This window comes from Pyxicephalus adspersus, chromosome 2, assembly GCF_032062135.1.
Source record: "Pyxicephalus adspersus chromosome 2, UCB_Pads_2.0, whole genome shotgun sequence".
Classification (NCBI taxonomy): domain Eukaryota; kingdom Metazoa; phylum Chordata; class Amphibia; order Anura; family Pyxicephalidae; genus Pyxicephalus; species Pyxicephalus adspersus.
Window position 1 is genome coordinate 73,647,553 of NC_092859.1, and position 10,818 is coordinate 73,658,370.

The 10,818-nt window shown below is 36.9% G+C and overlaps 1 protein-coding gene across 1 annotated transcript in view; it reads left to right on the forward strand.

Annotated features, from left to right (window-relative positions):
- Positions 1 to 5,635, forward strand: part of GRK6 (G protein-coupled receptor kinase 6) — a 43,216-nt gene extending 37,581 nt beyond the window's left edge. The window contains exons 15-16 of the mRNA XM_072401004.1: positions 834 to 968; positions 2,747 to 5,635. Coding sequence (XP_072257105.1) covers positions 834 to 968; positions 2,747 to 2,797 — 186 coding nt within the window. The 3' untranslated portion in view covers positions 2,798 to 5,635. The remainder of the gene's footprint in view (positions 1 to 833; positions 969 to 2,746) is intronic.
- Positions 5,636 to 10,818: the final 5,183 nt, after the last annotated feature.

A 10,818-nucleotide genomic window follows, 5' to 3' on the forward strand; every position in this document is an offset into this window, starting at 1 on the left:
CTGTGCCAATTTAAATTCCCCTTCTGATCACCCTGTGCCAATTTAAATTCCCCTTCTGATCACCTTGTGCCAATTTAAATTCCCCTTCTGATCACTCCGTGCCAATTTAAATTCCCCTTTTTCACTTACTGGTACGGTACCCGTCGGGGAACTCTGTTAGGGCAGTGATCAGCTTGTTTCCAGCGTGCTTCCGGGTTCCGTGATTCGCGAGGGCCCGTGTGCCGGCTGTGCTCTGCAGGAAGGAGGAGACTGGAGGAGGAGACGCGCTGCAGCCAGCATCGAGGAGAGGAGAGAAGAGGAGATGTACGCAGGATCGCGGTATCGGGTGAGTATGTTGTTTTAATGACTTTTTAAAACGGCATTTGCAGTATAAGACGCACCCACTCCCCCCCCCCCCCCCCAGTTTTGGGGGAGAAAAAGTGCGTCTTATACGGCGAAAAATACGGTAACAATGCCAAAGCCTAGTTCCATTCAAAAAATTGCATATCAACTGATAATAACAAGGTTATTACCAGGTGGTCATTAAAAATAAAAAACAAAAATAATTTAGCTAGGGGTAGCTTTAGAAGGTGTGCTGCTGCTGTTTGCCTTTGTGGCATTGGAGAGTGGCCAGATTCTGCAGTTTGTACTGTGTAGATTGTAAGACCAGATGGCTATAAACACAAATCTCTGCATGTAAAATAGTTAGCCATGACAATAATAGAAAAGATCTAATAACGTGCGTAATATGTTGGCGCTATATAAATCCTGTTTAATAATAATAATAATAACACATATGTGTCCATACAGTAAATAGAAGTTGGAATCTAACATCTGCTTATGTCCGGTTTTAGATGATAGAGACTGATTGCTTCAAAGAACTTAGTGAAATGCCTGTGGATGGACCTGTCCCTCCTGATCTGGACTGGAGAGGCCTTCCATCTCCACAACCCAAGAAAGGGCTGCTTCAGCGACTCTTCAGCAGACAGGTGATGAGAGGTGGAATGTTAGGATTTATACTCCTGTCCACATTTCTTAAACAAGTGTTTGTACTAGAAAAATATTTTTTTTTTCTGTCTTTGGTACACAGGAAGTTTTAACCCTTAAGGTCATACTGTCAACTACAGGAGCATTGGACACCGGGAAACAAACTGTAGGTCCAACCAGGGTATAACAGCATAGTTTTGTGCTAGTGTCCTAGAACAATGATTGTTTTTCTTTAGCTCCACAGAGAAATATTTTCTTTAATCAAGACATCACTTCTGGTGGTTTCCCCTCTGGTCGGCTGCCCTAAAGCATGGTTATCCTTAGCTTGGAAGCCTGGTATTTGAAATCCTGCTGCACTGGATTCTGTGTTTTCTTATGCTTGCATGTCCTTCCCGTATGCTTTGGTTAAATATTAGTCTTTGTTCTACAGCAGTTCCCAAGGAAATATAAACAGTTACACGAAAAGGGAGAAAAGAAATACATTTACTGGAATAAATATGTAAAAATGAATTGAGAAATTCTGAACAGGACAGCAGGCACAGACAACAATAGTGGATCTATTAATACACAAGCATAAATAAGCAATCAACAAAGTTTACTACCCTAGATTAAGTATATAACAATAGTATACACAAATACTTGTTGCTCAGCTTTAAATCAGGGACTTCAATCAGTGCTATTGGTTAATGCAAACTTCCAAATAGGAACACAAGCTGATTAGAAGAGAAGACCAACTACTGACTTCCTGTTAATCCTTCATATTATACTTTAACTAATAATAAAAGTAAATGATTTTCCATATCTTATGAAAGTTAAAAAAAACTACTAAAAAGCTATTACAAGTCAGTTACAGGCGTTGTGTTCTTTAAAGACCTACTACTTGTTAAACTGTCGGCAAAGTGCTTTTGCACATGCTGACTGTGTGTTCACAGTTCACTTTCTACTAATAGGTCAGAGGCCCCTTACTGATGGTGCTAATGAGCCATCTTGTCCTTTTTCTATTATAGTTTTTCCCATTTTAACAAAGTCCACCTTGGCTGTGTCAGGTGTAGCCAGGTCCTCCACCCTCATGGTTAAAGATTTTTCTATGATCATGCAGGTCTTTGTGACCAAAATTACCAAGTTATTTGCGGACTATAATAAGCACACTCCCATGGCCTCTCTGACATCATCTATTTTAGATATGACCGTTTTGTGATCTGAGTTTGTTTGTTGGTTCCGGCCCCTCAGTTGGACTGCTTTTTGATACCCAGAGGTTTAAAATCTTCCTGTGTCCCTCAATATATGAAAATAGATTTTTCTGATTTTTTTTTTTATGCAATGTGTGTTTTGTAGCTTTATTTGCCATTTTCCCAGTTGTGCATTTAAAGCCTTGTAAATGTGCATTGCAACACATAAGTAAACAGAAGTGTGAAGGCACTCATTGCCAGGTTCTCTTTAATGCCTGCACCTGCAGCAGTGCATAGCCACTGGGAGAAAAGGAAAGCCCTGTATAGGCTGGGTTTCTGGAGTCAAAGCTTGGACAGAGCGATGAATTTCCCACACTGATTGGCTGAGTGCTGTCATGTGCTCCTCAGTACCTGGAAGTACTAGGTAGTTTCATTGATGAATATTTTGCCAGAGGAGTTTGGAAAGGTAAGCATGTGCTGGGGGTATATGGATATCTAATGCAAACCTGGGCTTTACTTGAATTCAGTTGTATTGTAATATGTGTTTAGACCTGTAACCTTTCTTGCCATATTTGTTCTGATTGAGTTTTTTTTTTCTTTTATTTTTCCAGGACTGTTGTGGTAACTGCAGCGATAGTGAAGATGAGCCAACTCGCCTATAGCTTTGTGGGACTGAAAATAATTCAATTAAACTGGTTTACATTTTTTTTTTTTTTTTGCACACTTATTACAACACATTTCCCTTTCAGAAAGGCAGTTACAACACACTGCTACATGAATTGGGCATCAGCTGTCTGCTAAGGGGATTCTGTCAAATATTTTCTGTATAAATGGAAATCTATAAATATAGGAATGTATATTTTCAGCGTTCTGCCCTCAACGACCTAAATAACTCCTACCCTTGCTGCCATAGGCCAAAGGACTGCACAGGCCTCTCAGGAAGGACCCGTGAAAGAAAACCACTCAATATTTCACACTGTCCTTTCTACCTTTGTGCTAAAAGAGTGTTTTTTTTATTTTTGTTTCAAAATTTTATTTTTTTTACTTCTTTATAGATATACATAGGGTATGTACCACAGTCCTCCTGTTAAACTCCTTTGTAAGTTACTCCCTATATACTTGCATATTTTGTTTGTCTTTTACATGTAATGTAAAGCTAAAAATGGATGCTTAAGTATTCCAGTATGTGAAAAAACTATGTTCAAGCATTTAGGTATGTCGTTTCAAGGCTGATTAATTACTTATTTTTTGGGCCACATTGGGTATAATGGGTATGACCTAGAAGAGCTGGTATGGTGGTTCTGCAAATGTTGGAAGGGACTGGTTTCATAGGGTGATGGCACATCGGCGCTTTCAAGCTAGCAGGTGTGTTCAGGGCATGTTCATAAGTGGTTAACTGCTACAGACAATCTTTAAAGTTTTAAAAAGGGTCACAGCTTTTTGTCAGTGCTAGTCCAGCCTAGAAATGGGTCATATAATGTATGTGCCAATAGCAACCAATTCAATGGTGTATTTATTTTTCTCTGTTTTTAAATTATTCAAAGGTGAGATATAATTGGTTGCTATGGTTCTAAGAACTTGCTTACTGCTTTTTTATATGTCTTATTAAACACAATAGCCATTTAGAAGTACTTAACGGAGAACTCCAGGCAAAATATTACATTTATTAGCAAATTGGAAAAGTAAATAGATGTTTACCGTGTCTGTTTGTTCTTGGGCATGCTGTTTGAGCAGAAATGATCCAAAATGTGTCTGGCTGCTAGAAAACATAAAGCCTGTCTGTTGTTTTCTGGACACCAGCTAGCTATTGATATGATAGAAATAGCCAATAGGCAAGCATCTTGTCAGAGTATGTATGTGGTGGGGGGCAATTCACTACAAGTACATAATTTAAACACATTCCTCATTACTCGGTTCTTACAGCTTCCAACTATATATAAAAAAAGGTCCCAGTTGTGTACAGATACTATCAAATGTATCATTATATTATTGTGAAAATATGAAGCAATCTGTTTGGCCTTGTATGTCTGCATTCTCTCCCATAACTAACTAAAAACACCAGTACACTTAAATACAGCAGTTAACAGAATGGTCTGTAAAATGCACAGAACCAGTTTGTAACGTTCAGCAATGATATAACTTGACATAATGTATATTTTTCCTGTTGTTTTGCTGGAGTTATTCCTTACAATGCTGTATCAGGGATAAAGAAAAGTACCTAGTACAATAAGAAAGAGTATTGGGGAGAAGGTAAGTCTAGGGTGCCATTTTCATTTTTAGCTCCGTGCAGATAAACTGCTGTACATATTTCCCAGTACGTGCCACATAGAATTACATGGTTAAATGTTTGCCCTCCTTACCCTGGCCACTCTCTGCAACTAATGCATTTTTAGGCAAAAATGTATTAATGTAATTAGTGGGTTCCCTCCACATGCTAAAAACCTTTTTTTAATGGGATGTGGTGCTTCATTCCTGAGATCGGAGCGCACCACACAGATTGTCTTTCAAAATTCTCCCAGCTGGCCAGTGTGCCTCCTGAACTACATTCACCCAAAACTAAGCTTGTCCTTCTTGATGACCAGCTTTTTATTGAAGTGAATTGAGCGGGCACACTCTACAAATTGGAAGACTTTGGAAGAAAAATGGTGCAGCACCAGGCAGGCCACAAAAATCTCTGAAAGTGCCGGGGGTAAGTAATACATTCTAAATAACAGAGAGGGGGGGCCCATGTAGCAAGCGGCACTTATGTTTTACAAGGACTGCTTTGCCCATGGGCACATTTTGTTACATTTCCAAAGCTCTTAGTATGGTATTATGTAGCAGAAAATACTTTGTATTGTTTTACTGTAAATTTGAAATTTTTTCCACTGTTGATGCTGCTCTTTAAGCGTCTGTATGCCACCCCATAGTCTGGTGCCCTAGGTGTCTATGCACTGTGCCTTTTTACATTTCTGTTTTTAGGAAAAGTACATTGAAATTAATTCTCGCTATTTTATTGTGTTAAAAGCGGTGAAGCACAACTCATTCATAAGAATGTCACTAAAATTTCCACCTGTAACACCACATGTCTCTGAAAAACATAAGAGCAGCATGGCTTTCGGGGGCATGGCTGGTGCCTAACACCCTGTGTCTGCATGTCCTTCCAGCAGGCTGGAGGGAGAAACTGGCTCATGAGTGAGCAGGATTAATAAATTTCCTCTTCTGCTCTAAGGACAGCCAGCTGTATGCCTTTGTACTTGTACTTGTTTATCATAGCACTACTACCTAACTGAACTGCTGCAATGTCACCAAAATGCCTGGATTTTGTTTCTCCTTTGTAACATGTCTTTGTTGATTTTATACATTTTTTGTTTGTTTTTTCAAAAAAAAAAGTTTTTGAACTGTTTCTTGTGTTTTGTATAAATTTCTGAAAGGATGCCAGGATGCCATGTGTTTCATTTGCACAGAAAACTTCATAAAGTACAGCTCATTGCTTTTATTAAAAACAATTAAAAAAAATATACATGATTCATTGAAATATCTATTTCATGGCTGCCATCTAGAGGTGATTTTGTAGTATAACTATTTGTACAAATTGCATTTGTTTGTACCTGTTTTCATGTGTCCTGTTTACTAATTCTCTAGGCTAGGACTGCATTTTATTACTATTTTTATTTACCTTTGAGCTAATGACCCCTTGTAAAGCCTAAAGACACAGTAAACCATTCACAGACCTGTATAGTTAAATCCCAACACACATGCTCAGTCTGATACAGTTGTAGGGGTTTTTTAGGCAAAGTGAAATAAAAAAACAAACGTCCATAAAACGGGGTGATGGCATTAAATATTGTTACATCCCTACATCTCTTCACTACCCTAATGGAATAGTAAATCTAACTGGACAAAATTACATTGTGTGAAATACCCAAGATCAACATATGCAGCTATACTTTGAAAACAATTCACACCAATGGTGAATATGAGTTTCAACTTTTATGTAAGTTAAGTAAAATCTAATTAAACTATGCTAAGGAAGCAGTAAAATGATATTTACTGTTTTTGTCTAATGACGTAGCAGAAACAATTAGTACAGTGAACTTTTCTCTGTGCCTTTAGTCTTTATTAGGAAAATTATTCAGCAATAAAAATATTTTTTACAATAAATTTTTAACAACACTAAAAAAAATAACATGAATAAAAATGAAAAAAGTTTAGGAATGAATGTCTTTAAAAAATGGAAATAGGAAAAAAAATGGAGGAGGTTGAAAACACATTTTATGTTGCTGACAATATAGGGGTATTTATAAATTGTTCCCCCAGTCAATTCCTCTGAAATTCATTGACAGATGGTCCTATCTTTCTACAGGTCTCCTATTAACCTCCTTAGCGGTAACACAGAGTTTGTCTCGGGGTAGAAAAAAGTTGCTAAAAGCGGTAACCTTGAGTCACACTGAGTTTACATAGTAAACCTATGGAAGGTTAGTAAATACAGCCTTACCTGACCTGCCGGCGTCCCGCGTTGTCCATCGCCGCGATCTCTGTTCTTTCTTCTTCCTACGGCCGGCTTCTCCACCCGATGAGTCACCGGGGGAGTTCCCAGTGACGTCGGTGCGTGTGTAAATTGCCGGCGGGGCGGGAAATTCAAAAACCATTTGTATTGCATTCAATGCAAAATATCTGTATTGAATGCAATACATTGGATTTATATGTGTAAAATCAGTACATTGTTTTCAAGAACATTTATTTTATAGTATATATAATAGTATGAGTATAATATTTTTTTTTTTTTTTAAGTTTTTTAAAAATATATAGATTTTTTATTTATTCAATTTATTATTTATTACATGATTTTGTGTTTCAAACTTTATTATACTCATACTATTATACTGTAAAATAAATTTTCATGAAAAACAATGTACCGCTTTTAGACATAAAACCTGATAAAAATGAACCGCTAGGGAGGTTAAAACAATGCCTAGTTCTGCCACCTAGTGGCCAGTTGTCAAAAGTGCACAGCTGTCACAATAAAAAATGAATTTAATAAGTGAATTGACAGGGGGGTCATTTATGAACAGAGCCTATAGTGTACCAAAAATCAGCGTTTAAATCTAGATGAATGAAACTATAAATAAAAAGTAAAAGTAGTGTTACTTTTGTATTATGCTACTGAACAGTCTACACAAATGCTGATCTAGAGATCTATTTTTGACAAAAGTACTCAGTGCTGCTGTATAATACATTGGGTGTACATTGCACGTTGCAAAACTGCTTAATCCATAGTCTTCTTCATTACTTCCTGAGGGATTCTACCCATCCAAGTATACCCCATCAGATTAATGTCATGGAACTTACCTCCTAACAATTGCCCTACCTTCTCCTGAAATACCATAAAGCAAACATTTTTGCAGTCTCCAAGACTAGAAATGAGTCACGTAGTGCCAGCATACCTAATTGTTGATTAGAAGAACACTTTAATCAGTGTTTTGTGGGGATATAATGGCACAAATTATATACAAATAATTTCCTAAAATGGCATGATGTAGCAGAGATTACAAGAGACTTTTGAGGAAGTAATCACTTCCTTTTTCTGGACTTGCATCACTAAACATGTAACATGGGCAATTCATAGCTCAACATGGAGTCCTTTTAAACTGGTAAAGTGATAACTTGGAAATAAAAGTAACTTGTAAATTGGCTAATGAAATCAACCTAAAAAGTGTAGTTAATGTGATTTTATGTGTATACCTGTATGTGGCCCACAAGGGTACCTGTTTACAAGTGCATGGGTAGCACAAAATCGACAAGAGTATTTTTACATGGTTATGATACTGGCCTACATAGAATTTCAGAATTAGCATGAACCTATTTCTTCATTTAGCATAAAGTTACATGTATTTTTAAAAGTCCACCTCCTCTACTGTTCCTACTCATGCACTTTACATCCTATCCCTTCATGGGATGGCATAATGAGTGAGCATCAAGCACTGCATCATGGGAGCAAAGGGTAAAAGGTCACATGCATCTTCTATCTAAAAGTACCAATGCCTCCTTTACTTAAATGTACCAAGTGTCAGCTTTTTCTGGAAAACATAGTGGAGTAAAGGGAAAGTAAATACTTACAACAGAGAGGGCAAAGAGAGCAGAGGAGAGAGAGAGGACAGAGAGTAGCTAAAATGTGAAAAGTAGCTGATTTAATTTACAGCTCTAGTGCTGAAAATTCCAGTTAGACCCACACCACCTGCAACATAATTATATAATTCCATTAGCAGAGTTTCCAGTTGGATTATCATTTGCCAAATTAATTATTATTTTCTTTTGTTTTTTAGGACATCAGAATATTATGCAATGTTGTAATTAGGAGATGTTGAATATGTGCATTCATTGCAGTTAATAGACTCATCCTTGATATTGATAATAAAAATAGTGTTGTTTAGAAGAATGGCAGTTTTCCAGCATGGTATGAGTGATGAATAGATTGTTCCACAAATATTGTCTCTATGAGACCTATTGTTTGCTTTATTTATATCATTAAAAATACAATAATATTATTCAACCAAACAATAGAACATTTTCTTTTTTGAAGTGTTTTTGTTAATGTGTATTTTTAGAGCACTGCAAACCTGGCAGCTGCTTAAATCAATTTAGAACTAGTAAATGTAAGGGTGCATCTGGGCAACTTGGAGGACGTTACAGCACACTCCAGATGGCACACAATGCCTAATGTTGAAACATTGCAGGTTAAAAACGGGGGTTTGTAACACATTTCTAAATACATATAGGGGGCCAAAGCATTTCTAAAAAGAGCATCTCTTACCTCTAACCTATAACCCTCCTAACTTTTGAGATGTAAAAGAAGGGCATATCTTAGTACAAAGTATAGAGGCAAAGAACATACCCCTGCTTTACCCCCAGTTATTCAAAGTACAAAGGATCAAAAGTAAAAAAAAAATTCATTTATTGTATTTCAGTTTTATTTACTCAGTATCATATCAGTATAGACACATCCTTGTTTTCAAGAAGTTGCCATGATCTGCCTGCATGAGTGATGAGTGATGAGTTCACTTGATCTAAAATCGGGTATTTATTGAAAAAATGTGTATTTTTTAGCAATATATGCAGGTTACTCTCAGCACTAGGATACACCAGATGCCCAGATTGGCTCAAGGCATCTGAAGACCCTCAGTGTGTGTCTGTATCAAATCCCCCCGCCCCCCCAAAAAAAAAAAAGAATGCTTAATTTATAACTAGCAAAAAAAAAAAAAATAAAAAGCTACCAATAGGCAGAGCAATACACAGAAACCCAAAATCCCCAGAACACTTGCCAGCTAGTCAGCAAAAAGTTTTTTTTTTTTTTTTTTTTTTAAATTCTGAGCTAAATATTTGCAGTATTTTTACAGTCTTATCTTTTTGTAGCACCTAAAATGTGGTTGGTTGATTCAAACTAAAAGGTCAGTTGACTTTTTTTAAGCGAAGAGGGCACTCATTCAGTTTCTAAGTCATGCAGGTATCCCAACAGTGAAATAAATGGGTAAATTATATATTGTGTATACACATGATTTAAGAAATAAACCGATTGGAATAAATGATTCTTTACCTCTGGACGAATGGTGACCCTCCCTCTAAAAAAATACTGGCATTAAACAATACTTGCCTGGAGAAAGGCATTAAACATCATTGCTTTTCCTAGTATTGTAGTCACACAAGATTATTCATCACTGCAAGAAAACAAAAAGCTCTTACAACCCCAGTGTTATACCAAATGTTCCTATCCAGTGGGAAGACATCATTAGGAGGAATTATTTCAAGTTTTTCTCTAAGTCGAACCACATGAACACAAACAATTTTTGTATTGTATTTGTGTGTTGTATTTGTTCACATTGCAAACTTTCAAAAACCGCTTATTTCTTACAGCAAAACTTTTAAGAATACAAAGAATGGAGGAAACACACAAAGACTCTTGGCATAATGGATAGAAACAGTTTTCTCTTTCATAATAAAGACATGCAGTTGCGGGGGCCAGCAGAGAATAGTTTGCTTTCCCTTGAAAAGCACAGGTTCTCTTAAAAAATAAGTATACTTTTACCCTGTATTCTTGTCTGTATGCATTCTTTATGTATTCTTGTCTTTAAACTCTTCTTCTAGCAGTTGCTCCCAGTCACCACTGGAGGGAGCTAAAGGGTAGAAAAGAAATGAACTTAGTATTGGAATTCATGAGAAGTCCAGCTCTCTTTTTTCCTTTAGCATCTTCTAGTGGTAGCTTAAAACAGATAAATCATAAAGAATGCAAGCATTGTGTCAAATGGTACCATTAAAAAAAAAATAACTCTGTAGAAAAATATTTAGCAACCAACACACCTCTAGGGATGGCAGAAACACATTATCATTTCATCCACACTATTTATACATCATTAGTATGTCCTGTAGCTTTGGGGACGCAGAGTATAGAGAGGGACCAACCATAGGACACATGGGATAGTGCTGGATGCTGAAGAATCTTTGGGAATCGTGGCTCTGAAACAAGGAGATGATTTGACTGCTCGCAAGAGAAAAAAGAATTTTAGTCAGAAAAGTAAAACTCTGACTTCCAAAAAATATGTGCTGCAACAAACACATGCTGAGTCTGTCAGTAAAGTCCACATAATGTAATTTTATTTGACGTGGGGGACAACAGTGCTGCACTACTGAAATCACAGCAGAGTTACCG